Below are 19385 nucleotides of genomic sequence, written 5' to 3'. Positions count from 1 at the left end.
GGTTTATATGCTCACATTGTAGCCATGCTGGTTAGTCTCTTGTTCTTTGTTCTTTCTCATTTTCAGTTGTTAGTAAACACAACATAACTATGCACTGTTGTAGAATTTTGTTCTGTATGTTTACTAGTTTATTTTATGAATTGAATTGTGAATTTTAGTTACATTGTTTTTAATTTGCTGGAAGCAGCTGCTCTCTGGCAAGAATGATAATGCCAACTATTTACACAGTGAGAAGTTTTTACCGTGTAGTTAAAACTGCCTATTTTTGTTTTGATATTTATTGCAAAATGAGAATTTGTGTCTTATTTGCTACATTTCATAGAATCATACGGTGGTTTGGACTGGAAGCAGCATTCAGTTCTAATGGCAGAAGACAGGGGCAAGGATACCTTCAGCTAAACTAGACTAATATAAATMTGCCCTCTTTCAGTTTAAAGCTGTTTCTGTGTATCTTACCATTATATGCCTTTCTAAAAAGTCCCTCTCCAGCTTTCTTGTAGGCCCCCWTTAGATACTGCAAGGAACAAAAACGCATGCTTCCATAAACAGACTACACTAATCTTGTCCAATCTCACTGTGAAGTAGTCCCAGCTTTGAGGTAGCCTTGTATCATCAGAAAAGTGACTAAATGTTGGTGTCATGTCATACATAGAGGGTTTCAGGCCTGAAAAAGTATGTCTATGTTTGCATGCTTTTCTTCTCTTATCATCTGCCAGCAAAACTGCTATGTAATTGACATTTCTGCTGTTAAGGATATGAAAGGTATATATCTCACTTGTGATTTTTAGTTTTATCTTGAAATGCATAGGAGTGCTTATCAATGTGAATAATACACATTTTTTTCACTTTCTTACCATTTAAAGAAATCTCAGTTACCATTCTGATGTAAAACACTCCCCTGAAAACAGAGTACCTTCTGTTCAGGTCTTACTACTGAAATAGCTGTGAAATCTCAGAATAAARTTCAATGAGTATTAACTCAAGGACATGGGGACATGTTCAGGTGACTTGCATTGATTTTGCTGTTAAGAAGATTTATTTTAATTAAAACTGCAAACATTCTGAAGCTTTTTCAGTGTAATAGACACCTGCTTGGAATTTTTCCTGCRAAATATAAAGATTGAGTTGGCTGAGTTGAGCTTTGTTGTTGACATACTTAACTGCACTTTTGCATCAATATGGGTATGGTGAGAACTGTGCTYCTGATATTGCTTTTTAATTTAGACAAATGTAATAACTCAAAGCTGAATTGAGTGGTGTTGCTAGTAAGAAGTCAATGTCTGAAAGTCTTCCCGAGGGAATGGGTGTGAGTACTGCTGGTTTTTTGCATTTTCTAGTTCTGTGCCTATGTTACAAGTTGCTGCTTAACCTTGGTGTTACAGCATTGAAGAGATAATGGTTCTGTGTTCTCGGGCTGTTTTATTAGTTGGTCTTTTATCTTGATACCACAAAATAATGATATTAGAATGACTGCATGTTTTCTTGCTTGAAGCTGTTGAATATAAACAACAAATAACATTTGATGCTTCTCCATCGTATAAATCTACTATGATCATCACCAATTTTCATAAGCAATCGTTATTAGTTCTGAATGTAAATTTCTGCCTTTATTAGTTTGTCTGCAACAGTATTACCACCTGAGCTTACACAATGAAGTGTATCCTTCCAAATGTGCAAAAAAGTTTGAAATTTGAGGCCTTGTCTTATGCAGGAACCTTGCTTCCTTATGCAAGGTTTCTCAAGGGTAAGGGGTTTTTTGAATGTTTTGCTAGTGAGATTCAAACTGTCTTGTGGTTTCAATTTGAGACAGAGGCATTATTATTGTTAGGGCACTGATTATGCCATTCTGCATAAATACTRTCTAATGGCCTTGCATTCAGAAGATTTTTTCCCCCTAATCTAAAATCCTCCTGGCTATCCTATATTCAGTTGTCTTTTAATCAATCCCTCTAACTTCCGTGATTACTAGCAAGCAGTAAAGAATCAAAACTTAATGTTATTTCTTGGCGTTTCAAAATTTGAGTGCAATATCCATGGTCTGCTCTTTAAGTAATATCTTGAAACTTGTTAGGTTATAAAAGTTTTGTTAGTGCCTCTGAATTCATTAAAGACGTATTATAGTGTTTTGATGACATTTTGGTATTCTGGAATTAAGATGCTACTGAGATATTTAAGTTAGGGATATCTAAATCAAATTCTGTTGGTGGATTTATTCTTATTTTACTAATCCAAGAGCGCAGACCTATGTAGTAACATGCAAGGCTATTGGCCTGCACTGGATCTCTTCAGTTTTTTTCCCTTGCTTTTTCATTCTGCTACATAGATACTCTAGAAACAAAAAAATAGTAGTGATCTTAAATTAGTAAATTATTGACATAAAGTGGATTATTAGGTAAATGTGCAGGGAGTAGGCCTAGAAAAAATTTAACAGTTATGGGGGGGAGATTATTTCTTGAAAAGGCTGCTCTTCTAAACTGTGCACAGTTGTATGAGAGATGAGTAATGATTAATGCCTTGCTCACTATGAGAGTTCTGAAAGTGAATTTTTGGAAGAATGATTTAAATGAGGAAACAGATTGAGGTACCCTCTGTGTTGAGTGCAGGTAGCTTGGGGTGCAGCTGCAGTGAGTGCTGCAGGTTGAGCTCTGAGTGGGAGCCTGAGGCAAGAGGTCAGGAACTGCTGAGAGCACATGACTTGTGATCCTACCAGGCAACTGGAARCTGAGACACAGCAGGAGCTGAAGACTCAGCAGGAAGACCCCAGACTTGGGGAGGCATGGACTGTGAGGGTATGGAAGCCCAYKGATTCCTTTATTCAGGAGTCCTTCCTGGGAGGCAGCAGCTGCAACTGTTACTGTTGCTGCACCAGGATTAAAGCACTTAAAGCAACCAGAGATAGGAGACTCTGCTGTGGGAAACCTGGGGTCCAACTGGTGAGGAAGTCTGGTCTGACCATGTGAATKGGGGGAGTGTAGGTTGTCAAGCAGGGCTCCCATTGGCTCACCAGCTGCAAAGGGGCTTCAGTCCTGGCGGTGACAAGTCTGGTGGAGTTGACTGCCAGAGTCCTTTCTGAATGGCCAGACAGGRAAGTGTTCCTAACACTTTTTCCATATGGAATTTGGATATTGGGCAGCATGACCATCTGTGCCAGATAGTAACAYGCCAGAGTTGCATAATTTAAACTTTGATGTTTAAACTAGTAGTCTTTCTTTTAAGCATTGAGATATCCTCTATTAAACATGTAAATGTATCCTCATTAGGCTTTCAAACTGACCCTCTGCAGTGAATTTTTATCAATAAAAGCAGGGCCTAGGAGTTAAAGATTAAAGGCATACGTACAAAATCCAACAGATGGTTTTGGTTCAACTGATTGRAATGAGTAACTGCTTAAACACAGTGTCTGTTCTGAAATCTTGACATCTGAGGTAAAAAGCTTTAGATGGAAGAAATGATACAGTATTTGTGGTGGTGGGTGCAATCTGAGAGATCCGGCTTTTACACTTACGGTTGAATAGCTATGTCTCTCAGTATTAACACCAATGTGTTCTGTTTCAGTTAYGCAAAAGGAGACTTGGATATATCATACATCACTTCCAGAATTGCTGGTATGTTAACTGTATCTTTCTTAAACATAATTTCTCATTGTTGTTAGTATATAAAACATTTCACCTGCTGTTTGTTCTATCTTCAGTGATGTCCTTTCCAGCTGAAGGTGTAGAATCTGCCATCAAAAATAACATAGAAGATGTGCGGTTGTGTCTTGACTCTAAACATCCTGGCCATTATGCTGTGTACAATCTCTCGCCAAGAACATACAGGCCTTCAAGATTCCATAACAGGGTGTGTGTAGTTTTTGTGTTTTTCTCTAAAAAGCCTTGCAACACAATGTTTTCATTTTACCTTCAGCTTTTTATTATAGATTAGGTTAAAGTAGGTTATTAAAAAAGATTACCAAAAATGGATATAAACACAAGTTCAAAGAGTAAGCTATTTTCTGCTTATCTTTGCTTTAAATTCAAACCTAACTGGTAAGTGACTAATCTTTAATCTTACTGACTAAAATTTGTTTTTCTGGGATAATGTTATCTTTGAAAACAGGTCCACGTACCTTAYGTGTTTCAAATTTAAGTGGAGAATACTTAAAGTAATTTAGGTCTTACTAAAATTTCAATCTCTCTTATATTCTACTATCTTTCTTTCTCAAGGGCATGGTGACTGATTTGCATAACCTGTTCACTGGAGTTTCTCCTTGTCCCACTACATATCATTTGACTCCCATATGGCTCAGCCATAGCTGACTGATTGTTGCCACCATCTTCAGTATTGTTGTAGTGTAGCTGAGCCTCCATTACCCTTTCTGGCAATATCTCTGATACTGACAGGAAGGCATTTGCCTATTTCAGGACCAAGGTACTGAGGACATCTTGTTAGGTGCTGAGATATTGGTCTTCAGAGTCTAACATAAATAAACCTCTACTGTCCTGTAAGAGGCTCAACAGTGGAGACTTACTGTGTTGTGAGTTGTCCAGCACTGGCCACAGAGATCTCACCTTGTGAGTCTGTAGTGATTATGCCCCTTCCACACAATGGTGTCTGCCAAGGAGAGAGTCTAGAAACATTATTTGTAACAGAATAATAAGGCCTTTTGGGCCTTATTATGCAGAGCCATCCTTAGTATTGCTTYGCTTATCAGTTGACTTAACATGTCAGACTGAGCTGTGTTTAATGTATTCTTTCTAGTGCTATCACATCTGTTTCCTTGTAAACAAGATAAAGCATTGTCACACCTGAAAGAAATCATTACTGCATTGTTGGTTGGATGAAGTCATCTTTCTTATCTGTGTCTGGTTCAGTATGAGGTTCAGACAGACTACTCAAGATGGAAGGCAAAAAAGCTTAATTATGCAGGAAACTGCCTGCATCATTATTTGTAGCAGGTTCCTCAAAGCAAAATGTTCAGCAATTCTTTTTAGCCCCAGATTGCTGGAAAGCCTGTTGAGACTGATGTAGTGAACTGATTTATTCCTTGTCCTACGAAGTGATCAGTCTGTTTATGGAACGAAATTCCGTGTCTGGGAATTTACTTACGCAGGAAATGTTTTTTTGATTATGCAAGTTTGAGATGTCTATACACCTGATATGTCTGATATGTTGGTACCAAGAATTGGTAATAGGATCTTGGTTTTTCTGGGAGGTCATATTAGGTTATAACTTGTGGAAAYGTTATYGGTTCAYGACCCTTTTATTGTCTAGGAGTATKTAGGAAGGCAGCTATTTTACTTGGAAGCAAACTCTTGTATTTGGGAACTCTTACCTGCCTATTATTGAAATCRAGATATCCAGCAATACTAACTAACCTCATTGTTCGGTGCTGGCTGAGAGCAGGAACCTAAAGAAGCTTAGTTTTCCTGAGTACCTGCAAGAGATGATTATGGCAAGCCTTAAATTTGATCAGAGAACAGCTTCTAAAATTCTAAATTTTGACACTTTGCTTAGAAGATATTTATGAAATCATGTGTTATTGGTTTTCTGCTCTTTGGTATCTGTATGGAACTTCTATTTGTTTAATCTTGGTTAAAATTAATGGTAGTTTTGAAGTCGTCTCKGTCTTTTAAATTCTGCTTGGAATAGGTTTCTCTAAGTTTGTGCACTATGCATCATTCTGCTAATTATCAGGGCACTTTGAGCTTAAAACAGCAAAAGAAACAGAAAGTGATGATGTTTTTGTTGTGTCTTGTAAGAAAACTAGTGTTTAAGTAAATTAAAAGGAAAAAACTCAGTACTTTTTGCTTTTCTGAATGCACATGTTTTCCTAGGCTGCACTCTGGTCTGAAGCTGCAGTGCTTCAATATGATTCTTTTGCAATGTTGTGATTTAACTCCAGCCAGCAACCAAGCCCCACACATCTGCTTGCTTAGTTCTCCCTGATAGGACTGGGGAGAGAATCAGAAGATAAATGTGAGAACTTGTGTGTTGAGATAGAGGCAAAGCAACACAAGGAATTCATTCACATTTTCCCATGGGCAGGCAGATATACAGTGATCTCCAGGAATGCAGGTCTCCATCATGTGTAATGATTTCTTGTAAAGAAGAATGCCATTGCTCTGAATGTTTCCCCTTCCCTTCTTTTTGCCACACCTTCATGCTCAACCCATGATGTCCTGTGGTATGGAACATTCCTTTGGTCAGCTGAGGTCACCTGTCCTGGCTGTGTTTTCTCCTAGCTTTTTGTGCACCCTAAATCTCCTGTCTTGTGAGGCAATGTGAGAGGCAGAAAAGATTTTGACTCTGTGTAAGCTCTGYTTGTCAATGAAAAAAACATCCCTGTGCTATCAGCACTGTTTTCCTGACAAGTACAAGACACAGCCTCTTTTAAATACTATGGAGAAGATTACTCCAACTGAAACCAGCACATGCTATTATTGTAATGTTTGACATTTACTGAAGCCCTCATTGCATCCTGTAGTGAACGGGAATATAAAGGACTTTTTGCTTTAGCTTTTCTTTGTTTACTGGTGACTTTACATAAGCTTTCACTAACAGAGGAAGGTACAATTTAAATCTCTCGCAAAGTGATGGTTTCTGAAATGGCCTTATATTTTAATTAAAATACTAGAATACAACAAAAAGTTGTAGGAGACTTTGTCAGACTGTTTATTTCAGCCTTTTCTCTTGTGCTTGGCACAAACATAATTTTTGGTGGTAATCAGTTCAGGTAATAAATCTGAGTAACCTCTGAACTCTTTGTCTGTATAGGAGGATAAGGAAAACTTGGTCTTCCACATCTGGCAATTGCATTTGGGAATAAAAATTAATAGAAAAAGCTTGATTTTTGTCTTTGTTTTTTTTTGTCATCTACTCTTCAGGCGTTTCAAGTGCCCCAGTAATCAAGTTTCATATACTACATCTTTACTGAACCATTGATTTTTAAGGAGACAGACTCTTAACAGTGAAGCTGATTTTTTTKAACCACTAATTGTGGTTCAAACACACTGAACCATTCAAGCTCTTTGTAGAAAGGACAAATATTAAAAGAAGCCTAATCTTTCTGCTATTGGGCTTTTTGTTGTTTGGTTTTTGATTTTGTTTTCTTACTTAAGTATATGTGCACAAAAGTAAGTTGAAGGCTGTTTTACTTTATTCATTGCTTTAAGAATATTTCAGATGGTAACTGAGTTGTTGATACTTCTAGTAGTAGATTTGTCGACAGGACTGAAGTTTTATTTATAGCACTTCATTCTAAAGGTGGAGTTTACACTGTGTAAGACTACTTTTCTTGAACATCTTGCTTAATTTCAACCTGAAGGTGCCATTAAAATGTAAAATTACATCTTAAACATTTGCATAACCTAAGTTATTTATATGTGACTATATAACACTGCTTCTCATATCTGCTCTCTCTTATCTCTCACTGCAGGTTTCTGAATGTGGCTGGCCAGCGAGACGAGCGCCAAATCTTCAGAATCTCTATAGCATATGCAAGAACATGCATTTATGGCTGAAACAAGACCAGAAAAACGTTTGCATTGTTCATTGCCTTGTAAGAAATTTCAGTCTGAAGCWCTTTGTTCAATAGAGCTTTAAATTGTGAATAAGTGTTCAAGTATCCATTCAATTTGTGACTGTTACTATCTTTCTTTACTGGGAGCCCTGGGCCAATTCCTTCCTGCTGTGTTTCTAGGGGCACTACTTGCATCAATTTTCTCATTAGGGAAATTAATAGGGTAATGTAGCCCTTGCTTACTTACATTTAAAGTGGAAGGCAGTGCACACATGCTATTATGACAAACTAGCCTTTGGGAGAAAAAAAATTCTGCTCTATTGCTTCACCATTTGCTCCATTTTGTGTGATTCCTGGGTGTACCCTGCATATCCCACTACTGTCCATTTAGAATCCGTAATCCGTAGCCACAGAAGTCTCACTAACTGAGACTAACTATGAGACTTCTGGTTTACTTGCTTTTACTGGCTGCAGATTGCTCTGTAACTGATGCTATTCTCTGAGCTACCTCATGTCAAACATGGTGGAGGGGTGGAATCAACTTTGAGAGCAGTTACTCTGCTTAAGATTTGAAAATGAGGTCATTCTTATGTTTAGAAAAATTGCAAGTGAAATTTTTATATTCTTACTTTACTACAGAGTAAAAAGAGAAACGTGACTCTGTGACAATTATGCAGGAAAGCATTCAAAACCTGTCTGTTGATCTGGTATAGCAGTCAATAGGGAATATTGCTATCAGAGTATAAAAAAGAGGATTTTTATATCTTAATCTGACAAATCATACTGTGAGTTAATCTGACAAATCATACTGTGAGTTACACAGCATTTTGCAAATAAAAATCACTTAATGTCAGCTCCTGAAAACCAGTATAATTTCAGTGCTGCTATGAGTTTAGGCATCAAATTCTATATTAATGTGATACTTCTGGTATCTCATTGCACATGATGACTGGTCAAGTAGGCAAGAAGATAATGTGATGAATTAGCACCAGTTTTTGTTACATCTTTCCCTTGAAGTGTTTTGTTCTAGGTACCTAACTCATTCCTTTTCCTCTCATGTGARGGAAACTTTAAGCCATAAACGTGGCTGTGTGCCAGATGTGGTGTAGAAAAGTGTAYACCAGAATTACTAGAAGCAAATGATAAAAATTCTGTTCCATGTTGCTAGCAAACAAACCTGGGGAAGTCCTGTTCTGTCAACCATTASCTCTTCTGAATCTTCTGCTTTTTACAATATAGGGATATATCTGGAATATGTATGTATTTAGGATTCCTACAGAAAGAGGAAAGACTCTCTCTACAGAAAGAGAGTCAGTGTTTTAATATCCTCTTGGCAAGCTGTTAATTGTTTTAGACAGAAGTCTAGAGAGTTTAGTCTGGTTTAATTCTTCAGAATCTTTGTACTTCTCTTTTAGTGGAAGTCCATGTCTGTCAGTCAAAAATAGCACTGATATGGGGTTACAGATAGCAGCCAGGAAACAAACCTAGAAAATGGGCATTWGTGACAGTAAGGTAAAGAAAATCAGTTGACAATTTCAAATAGTGTTAAGTTACARTAATTATTCACATTTGAGCAAGAAGGTAATATATGCTATCTTTTGTATTGTGTGGAAATTAAAAGAAGACCTTTCTCTTTCAAATACAAACTTCAAATAATGGCACTAAACCTTGAACATCATGACCTTAAATAATGATAGGATATAGGATACATAATAGGATGCTCTTTAGTAACTTGGATAATGTTTTTTCTACTAGGTTTACTAACAAAGCTACTTTTTAATTGTTTACTAGGATGGAAGAGCAGCATCTGCTGTTGTAGTTTGTTCTTTTCTGTGTTTCTGCCGTCTCTTCACTACTGCTGAAGCTGCTGTTTATATGTTCAGTATGAAACGCTGTCCACCTGGCATTTGGCCTTCTCATAAAAGGTACTGTAAGGTACTGTAGTAGCAAGTAGCTATTCAGTTCTGAGTATTGTATTAGGATGTGATTGTAACTGGATGATCTAAGAAAGTTAAATTATTTCAATACRTCTGTGTTCAACCATCTGTTTTTCCAAGTGTCTTGCTGCATCATGAATAGAAAGTAGTTCTGAATTTTCTGAGCCTATAAGTACCCATCAGAACTGGGTGAAGTATGATCTGTAGTGAGCAAGTGTTAAGAATGAAAACAAGGGTATGCAGAGTTTTTGAATGCTTTCTTTATTATAAATTCCTCTTCCACATTGTAAGACWTATTTCATGTTTCCTAGTTTATTATAGTGGGTTTTATTGTGTCAAAACACTCCATKTTCTGTGGGAATACAAGAAATCATTTTTGTCAATTGAGAAAAAAACACCTAGTGCTTTTTGAAGAAGTGTGTGCAGAGGTGGCTTGCTTATACTTTGACAAAAGTTTTAAACTGATTATGGTCATAAGATCTATCAAATTAAATCAAGTCTGAATAGCAAGTGACACTGGTAGTAAGGGTATATATACAAAAAGGATTAGATTTTGAGGGGTGAGAAGTGAAGTACTAGTTAGTGTGACAGATTGTTTTTGTACACATTTACTTTGAGTATACTTAAGGGTTCTCCGTAAAATTATATATATTATTCAGGACAAATTTAAAGCCTTTAGGAATATTTGATTGATTATCATTATGTGTAAGATACRAAATAAATAGTTCTAGTTTAGTGTTTTAGGGCCTTTTGAACTAGGGGCTAGTTTATTTTATAAGTCAATATATGTAAGGCTACAGACCCTTTTGTCATTCTGTCAGATTTGAAAATCTATTTGCTGGAGGTGGCATTAAGTGTTYCCAGTGTTTTACTGCTAACACTCATCAATGCTTAGTGACGGAAAAAGAACAGAAGTAACTTGTTTATTTRTTTACCCATTTCTCAGAATTCTGTTGTCTGACTAAATGAGTATGTTCTGATTTTGGCAGATACATTGAATACATGTGTGACATGATGGCTGAAGAACCCATTATTCCTCACAGCAAGCCCATCCTGGTCAGATCAATTGTCATGACTCCCGTTCCGCTTTTCAGTAAGCAGCGTAATGGCTGCAGGCCTTTTTGTGAGGTTTATGTGGGAGATGAAAGAGTAACCACCACTTCTCAGGAATATGACAAAATGAAGTAAGTACGGAGTATGACTTGCTCTGAAACAGCAAGTTACGTTTTTCTAGATTCTAGTGGTTACTTTTTTTCCTAGATTTCTCTGTCCCCTTTTGGCTGATCTTGAAAGGTGAATCATGGGGGAAGAGAATGTGGTTGTTACAGCAGCTTGAATCTGATCTTGCAGAACAGTGGGGATGATGATGGGGTAGCAGTGGGGACACTGTGCAGCAGTGAGCAAGGCCCTCTTCTCACTTCATGTGATGCAGGACTGGGAACATTGATATCTGATGTACTTGTGCTGAGCAGAGCATCGTGTCTCAGTCATGGAAACGGTAGTGATCCCCCAGGCACAGCAGCTGCAAAGTGACTGCTTATTAGCCCCTGTACAGCTCTTGTGTCTGCACAAGAATTGCAAATGGTACAAGGTGTGGATGATCACAGACARGAAAAATGAGAGAATACTGAAGTCCTTCTAGCTTTCTAGCTTCTAAAGRCCCTGGAGAAAGCAGACTAAATCAAAGAAATACACTGTTTTATCTCTTTTTAAACTAAATTAAGTGTGGTTATTTTTTTTTTTCTTTAGGGAGTTTAAAATTGAAGATGGGAAAGCAGTAATTCCACTGGGTATAACAGTCCAAGGAGATGTTCTCATTGTGATCTATCATGCCAGATCAACTCTAGGAGGACGACTGCAAGCCAAGGTAATGATAAATTTAAGAGCCTAAATGGAGGATTTGTTTTTTTTTTTTTTTTTTGTTACAGTTCTATATCGTACTGGTTATCTGCTAAGTACTGTGCTTTATTTACTGTTCTTTGTTCAGACAAGTGTTTGAGGTTTTCGTTCACTTATGAATTCCACTTTTTCAAGCCTTCTGAGTATGTCCACTTCTAACGTTGTACATGTAGATGCTTTGGAAAGCGTTTCTGGRAAATACTTCAGTGTTGGTAATTATCTTATTTGTGAGGAAAGCTCCTAGCCAGTTTTTTTGAGGCAGCAGTTATTATCTGTTAAATTGCACAAGCCAGACTTTGTTAATTCTGTATAGATAAACTGGAAACAAAGGAAAAATACCACTCAACAGAAAAGTGGGATTCCAGAGACTGCCTGTACAAAACAAACTAGAAAAAATCCATGTAGTTTTATTCCCTTTTTCTAAAGTCAGGTTCAGTTTTTGTAGCTCATTTTTTTACTTGTCTTTGTTCAACTAAGGAGAAGGCATATTTCCTTTTTTAATTCACCTGCGGATGCAAATGCATTGCAAGATCACTAAAACTTGTTAATGAAGCCTGTCTTCAAATTTTTTTAAAGAGAGCCATGTTCTTTTTTCTCCAGATAATAAATCCAAATTAAACTTGGAAATCCATGTAAAACATAAGGAGGGRTAGTGCAAAGTACAGAATAACTTGAAGCTTTGTGGAAATTGATCCAGACAGTTCTTCAACCAGTTTCTGTACATGTGGGACATACATGTGTGTTCATACATCGTTACTGTTACTGAAATTGCTTTCCCTYATGTTCTTTTTTACTTTGTGAGTAGGAGGGTGAGCATCAAATCTTGTCACTTTGTAAGGTTCAACAAGACCTTCCAGAACACCTTAAAACGAAAAACTCAATGGAGTGATCCCTTAATGCACAAAAAATAACTACTGTATGGTTCAATGTCCTCTGGAAAAAGGCATAAAACTGACAAAATTTAACCAAGCTTAGGTTATACTCCTTGTACAATATCACTTTTTTTCATGATAGAGTTTYTTTGTTGTGGCTGCTCTGCCATTTATTCACTGATCAGAAAAGACTAGAATTTTTTCATTTGTCAGCTAAAATGTGATGCATCAACAGTGTTTGTGGTGTTCTGGGTTAGGAGGTTTGATGGAAAGATATTCAATGTGCCCTTAGTATGTGCTGTTAATTGCCCCCTGAAGTTCACTGCAGAAATTTTACATAGATCATCTACCACGTTTCAAGATTTCTCCTTGAAACGGTTCTCTGTTTAGAGCTGGGCATTGTGAATGTCTTCCGCTCACAGCTAATTTGAGAGCGGGTTTAGTTTATCTTCTAGGAAAGGAATGGGAGGGATGGAAGAATCAGGGAAACTCTCTCCAGTATGACCATATTTCTTGTCCTAAGGAGCCCAGCACTGGACACAAAATTACAGGTGGGGCTTCACTGGTGCCCAATACAGGGGAAGGATCACCTGTGGCAAAACTTTTTGTATTACTTGATTTCTGGCTATGATGTTCAGTAAATGCTCATTTACAAGGAAAGATTTCATAATTCAGTTTCATTTTATTGTATTTTTTTCGTATTTCTGTATGACTTCATAAGCACTGGCAAGACTTTTTCACCGATACTGTAACTAAGGCTAGGAAACAAATACAGGCTACCTTTATCAGTGAGCTGTCATTTGGATTTGTGCAAGAGCAGGAGCTTCATGCATCTTCTTTAGTAGCATTCTCTGGACTTTCGTRTTCCCATCAGGAATGGGAAAGTAGTTTTTCTATCAGCAGTTGAATGATTAAAATAGTCAGTTCAGAAAAGCCCTAAAATTCTGTCTGGAATGGATGGCTGACTTGAAGTTGCACAAAAAAGCACCGTCTTTGCATGCCTTCTGAAGTGTCCTTTTAAATGTATTACTTTTAAAACTGTTTTAAATGGACTCCTTTATATGTGATGTATATTTCTTGGCTAGTCCATTGCACAATTTATTTTTCTGACTGTATGTTATTTAGAAGAGAAATTATAGCTGTGCAGTTTAGTAAGATTCTGATAGTTTTTGTTTGTTTGTTGGTGATGAAACACCTGACTCAAGGTCTTTTGTTTTTTTAGTGTCAGTAATAGATCTATTTATGTTCTGTCTGCATTTAAATCTTTCAAGATAGAGTATACTTGCAAATAAATGGAAATTGTAGCAAAGCAAATGCTTTAAAATATTTTAATGCTGATAGTACTTTGCATTATGTGAAAGTCACAACACTGTGCACACTGTTCATGTGGATTTATGCAGTTTCCTGAATTTCTTGTTTTTAACAGATGGCTTCAATGAAGATGTTTCAGATTCAGTTCCATACAGGTTTTGTGCCCCGAAATGCCACTACAGTGAAATTTGCGAAGTATGTTGACACCTCTTTGTACCAGACTGGAAGAAGTTTTCTTTGAAACTGCTTAACCTGCCAGGGGGAGGAAATACAGTGTGTGTAGGAAGCAGATGCCTTTGATTGCAATATGAGTGTTTTATTGACTCACCTTAGGGAAACAAAATGTTTTGTTCATGATACCAGAAAAGCTAGGTATAACAATACCACCTGTTTAAAATGGGAAAATTAAACACATACAGCTTTTTTTGTGTCTTATACTAGTTGCTTTGAAGTTTTGTTTTGGACAGCAGTAGGTCTAATCCAGTTAGCCATCAGTATCAAGAATCKACTTCTCTCTGTCTTTACAGGTATGATCTGGATGCCTGTGACATTCAAGAAAAGTACCCTGATTTATTTCAAGTCAATCTGGAAGTAGAGGTGGAGCCCAGAGATAGGCCCAGCTGTGAACAGCCACCTTGGGATAACATGAATATAAAGGGGCTGAATCCCAAGATCCTCTTTTCCACTCGAGAGGAACAACAAGAGATTTTATCAAAATTTGGTAAGGAATCCCTTGAAAAAGTTGAGAATGTAGACTAGAGAATGTGAAAAAGTTTTCAATGTCCTTAGTGTTTGAGGCTTCTGTTTTATTTTTGATATTCCATTAATTTAAAGAAATGTAAAAAGGTGTTTTTTTGTAAGTACCAGTTAAAAATATTCATTCTATGTAGGAGTATATTAAGTTATCCCCCAGTAATTCATTATAATTATCCTTGTCTTACTTTTCATTGTACTTATATGTGCTTGCGTTAAAGCTAGGAATATGCTATTTACAGGGAGGGACTTTCAGCAATTGGAATTGTAACAGCCAGTATTTGTAGGCAGTGTCCTGATTTGGCTAAACTGGCACCAGTATCATTTCACTTAAAATTATGTGAGMATTCCTTACAAATAGTTTTAGGGAAGAGTGTTTTTATCAACATTATTATGCATATCCATGCAATGCTGTAATTAATATCCTCAACCTTTTCCTAGGATGACTTTCCAGCAGATTTTTTTTGTTTAATCCTACATATTCAGTGCTTCATCTGTAGATGCCTTCATTAATTCCAGTTAATGCTATTCAGTATCTTTCTTCTTCTCCTGGTGTCAGTAATTAGCTTTGACATTTTCATTCAGGCTCTTAAACCTTCTCTGTGTTTTGAGGATAAGAAGCGTAATGAAGATTACTATGGTGATTTTAGTGATACATGAGATCTCACCCTATGCTATTAATACACATACATCTCAAGTACATTTCTTTCRATGTAAGATGGTTGCTGCTGGCCTCTTTTCCTTGTGAGTGTTGTTTGTATTCTCASTTAGGCCATTTTCTATTTAAGTTAGCTTAATCCTACTGTGAACACAACTCTCAGCTCTCTAAAGCTAAGGTGTTTCATTGATGGTGAGGATCTGTGAAAGTTACATTTTTTCTTAAGTCATTTCCCTTTTTCTGATTGTTACTTGAAATGTAATGGTTTCAGATTACACTGAAAGTATTAAGATTGGTGGKAAGGGAGTAGGACAACTGTGAAATGATTTTTAAAACTTGCTATTAAAATTGAATTTACTCTTGCATTAGTCATGATCTTTCTATAATATGTTGTCTGGGACAGACTATTTTTTCAGCATCTCTAAGCTAAAACTGAGAATGTGGAAGGAGAGTGAAAATTGCTCTACCAGTTGTGTATTTAAATTTAGACAAATAGGTTTCTCCCAGGCATACATCYATTTTTTCAAACAGTGGATGAGTACTGACTAATTTAGGAAGTTGTCTTAATTTGCCTTAAGAAAACTTTGTTTTGAGAGATGATACAGTAGAATGTAACTTTGCTCCACTCATCCTTACACAAGTCACGTAATACTGATTTCAGTAAAAGAAGAAATGTAATAAGCTGTTAATAGCAACATAACCCCTTCATAATCACTTCATTTTATTCACTGGCTTTGTATACTCTGGGTTTTTCTACAGCTGCATTTGCTTTTTTTTCTGTTTTTCTGTCTCTCATTGCAGTTGGAGACAGTTGCCTTCCTATAGCAGTCAGTCTGAAAGGCAAGTGTCAGCTGCTGTGTGGGGGATTGAGAGGTTTCTCTGTAAGAGTTTGGTTTATATTCTGTCTTACAGGGAAACCAGAATTGCCTAGACAGCCAGGTTCAACTGCACAATATGAAGCAGAGGCATCCCAGCTGGAGCAGTCTTCAGAAAGTGTACCTACTGATACAGAATCCCCACACAGCAGTAGTACCGATGCAAATAACTTCTTTCACTCTCTGGACTGGAAAGGTACAGATTTTCTTCTGAAATAACTTCTTGGTTTATGTTTGTCTTGTATGYCTTCCAGTGAATGCTTAAGCCTTCTTATGCAGCAAAAGTCTCTAATTCACTAACCATGAGGAAAAGCTATTTAAAGAGTGAGATCTTCAGAATAACAAGACGTTATTCTGCTTCTTTTGGATAAACACCAAGTAAGGGGGTTTGGTGTTGAGTATAAMTTAAATGCTGAGCTAAATTTTTCTTTTTCTGTAAAAATCTTAACCTTAAAGGTCTGCAAGGAAGCTTTGCACTCCCACAGCCCCACTTTGGCTGAGGAACAGAGGAAACAAAGTAGACTAGCCAGTGGGGTCCAGATCAGTAAGTAGGACTAAGAAAATGTAATTTTATAGCACATGTGTAACTCCCTTTCCGGGCGCTGCTTTGTTGGCAAAAATGTCAGCAGCTGTTTATGTTTTCATTGAGTGGAGCAGCAGTTACTGAGAAATCTTATAAGCTCTAAGTGGCACAATAATCTGAGGTTAATGGCCAAGTCAGTCTCATTTTGAAAAAGTTCCTAATGCCTACCATTGTGGGGTGGCAAATGTGGTAGTCAGCTGCTGCTTTGTCTGCCCTGTACAGAGCTGGCAGGCAACTTAGTTCCTTTTTCATTGGTTCTTATGTGAGTTTTGATTTTTTTTTTTTCTCTCAAAGAAGGAAAAACTCCAGAAAGTGGAATAGAGGACAGTTCATCTAAAAATGATCGTATTCAGCTATCTGATGACAGGGAAGAGAGTGATCCGTCAGATGAAGAGTTTCCTACATTTCCAGATGAAGGAAGTGCGGTAATTGTTGATGAAAAAGACTCTACTCCAGAAGGAGAGTTGCTTTTTGAAGCCAGTTTTGAAGCTCCATCTGCACCGTTACAAAAATCTGTCCCTGAAGAGAATGTAGACTTGCTGGGACTAGACTCTGATATTTCAGCAGAAAAGAAACAACCTATCTCAGAAATAAATTCTTCACCAAGTAATGCAGACTTGTTGAACAATCTGTTCRTGAGTAGTGTGTCACAGGTTTCAGATGAGCCTGCTGGAGATCTTCTGGGACAAGGAACTGATTTATTTTTCAGCAGTCAGTGTCCAGCTGCTACTCAGGGTACGTCTTCGGCAGCAGTCATGTCTTCAGGTATGTGAGTTAAACATCAACACTCATCACCTGGGCAAMTCATAAAACCTACTGCTTTTATTTTGCTTAGAAAATGAATGCTGTATTTCAACAGTGTGTTGAAGGCATCAGTCTGTAGCAAGACTRTGGATACAATAGGTATTACTTCTGCATGTAGGAAACAAAGTCCGGTAAGTTATCCTGGCATTGTGTTTTGTTGCCAGATCCTATTAACTTTAAACTTTGTTAACAGAAAAGTATCAAATTTTGAATTTAAAGGTAATTCAGTAACTTGAAGAACTCTTATGTTGCCCATGTGAATGTTACATGCTAGATCTTTCTCTGTATCCATAACTTTTCTTGCTAAGGCATAGAATTGTCATAATTTACTGCTTTCTTTAACTTTACGTAAAGCAGTGGCATTATATGTACTGAGCTGTGCTGCTGAGGTCAAATGTCTGCGTGGGATTTTTAAGTGTTAATCACATAAGACTTCTGAGCAACTGTAAATCCTGTAGATTATTGTTCAAACCACTAGGATAATGACACTGTTAAAAGATGTTTTCTTGCTGGTTTTACTGATGTTTTTGACAGGTCAATACCCTTAAAGAGAATGCTGCGTAGTGCTATTTGGTATTTTAACAAGGTGTCTTAGTTTAGAGGTTCTGTTCCTCTGAGCATTGGGTACTGAGCTCTTTCCCAAAAATTTAGTTATGTGACAATAACGATTCTCAGTCTGAAGTTAATGGTAAGATTTCTGAGAATATTAGTTGCATRACCTGGAAACTATTATAAAGTTTTGTCTGTGCAAAAATAATTCATAGGGACTAAAAGCTTTCACCTACAGACAACTGAAAAGTATTTTTAATGGGACATTTAGATGATTTAAAATACGTGCCTTTTTGAAGACAACTCACTGAACTTTGTTACTGTGGTCAGTGAAGAATCTAGAATTCTAAGAAAGGGGACCTTTATTACTTWTTTTTTTTTTAACCATGTCTTCTGCATGAAACTTCTGAGTAGTAGTTGTGTACCTCATTCTTATTCAATGTATTTCATTGAGTTGTATTAAGAGAAAGATAATTACAGGAGTGAGAATATTTGGCCACTGTTATATTTTGTCTTGCACGACAGGCTTATATTTGAGGTTCTGTGTGTGATGCTACAGTTAGTTTGCTTGGAATGTTACTGAGTACAATGTGGTCATTACCTGAGGATGTGCAGGGGTATTATAGCAGGATTATTCCTTCTCTTCAACTTCTGAATGAATCTGGCAGGACTSCCTGGACTCTTGAGGGTTTTTGACCCTAGAGGGCAGCAGAAACAGAAAGATCTAGGGCTGTGAKTCCAGCTGACTGTCACATGTTACTCCATGCTGACTATAAATACTCTTCCAGTTAGTTTTTTCTTCACTGGGATCACCAGAGACCTGCTGAAGTCTCACTTCTATTGCTTTTCATTCTTGAGTTTACGTGCTTTCTGCCCCAGAATCGCCAATGCCTTCAAGTCTAAATGGTAGTATGAATGTTTCACTTGATATTCCTTTTAGTAGAGTAATAGTCCATTTTTATCAAATTTGTTGTAATTTTGGAATTATAGAATATTTAACAAATGTAATTCTTCTGYGTGTATGCAGATGGTCACTCAAATTTAAGGTATGTCTTAAATGAATGAAATTAACATTGTTATTGAATTGTATGCAGTCTTGCTAGGGATTTGCATTTGAAGACTGTGGCTTGTTCATTTTATCTACAGCTCAGAACCTTTTTGTACCAATGTAAAAGTTTGTTAGTCTAGAGGAAGGTGAGTGGATACTCTGCCACAAAAAAAWTTGCAGAAGACTGTTGGAATTACTAACATGAACTTTGCTTTTTGTCTGTACCTCTAGAGTAAGGCTTTTTCAGCCTCATTTGTTCTACAATTTGTTGTAAGATAATGTTGTTTTCTGTTTCTTTTTTAGCCGATCCATTTGACCCATTCACAATGTCAAGTTCGGAGAATCAAGCCCTGTCTGGTCCAGATCTCTTTGGGGACTTCCTTAGTCCAACTTCAACATCTACAGCTAATACAGTTCCTTCCACACAAAGTTCACTTCCACCTTCTTCCAGCTCAGATTTCTTAAATTTAGGTGAGTGTGCTTCTGATATCTGTTTCTCAACAGTTTCTTCTCCTCTGTGTGTTTGTCTTTCAGTTTAGTCAAGGTGGATTAGTGTCTTAATATATCCTCTTGTTGTGTTTACTGTTTTAATTAG

At 37.0% G+C, this 19385-nt stretch overlaps 1 protein-coding gene across 1 annotated transcript in view; it reads left to right on the top strand.

Moving 5' to 3' along the window:
* Nucleotides 1-19385, top strand: part of GAK (cyclin G associated kinase) — a 62911-nt gene that overhangs the window by 23376 nt on the left and 20150 nt on the right. The window contains exons 12-22 of the mRNA XM_057373249.1: nt 3556-3605; nt 3692-3840; nt 7418-7540; nt 9293-9426; nt 10428-10622; nt 11188-11305; nt 13636-13715; nt 14048-14241; nt 15844-16002; nt 16684-17154; nt 19094-19261. Coding sequence (XP_057229232.1) covers nt 3556-3605; nt 3692-3840; nt 7418-7540; nt 9293-9426; nt 10428-10622; nt 11188-11305; nt 13636-13715; nt 14048-14241; nt 15844-16002; nt 16684-17154; nt 19094-19261 — 1841 coding nt within the window. The remainder of the gene's footprint in view (nt 1-3555; nt 3606-3691; nt 3841-7417; nt 7541-9292; nt 9427-10427; nt 10623-11187; nt 11306-13635; nt 13716-14047; nt 14242-15843; nt 16003-16683; nt 17155-19093; nt 19262-19385) is intronic.

This window comes from Malurus melanocephalus, unplaced genomic scaffold, assembly GCF_030028575.1.
Source record: "Malurus melanocephalus ecotype Western Australia unplaced genomic scaffold, MMel_1.1 scaffold_191, whole genome shotgun sequence".
NCBI classification, from domain to species: Eukaryota; Metazoa; Chordata; class Aves; order Passeriformes; family Maluridae; genus Malurus; species Malurus melanocephalus.
Note: the sequence above shows the minus strand (reverse complement) of the source record. Positions and strands in the feature narration are given on the sequence as shown.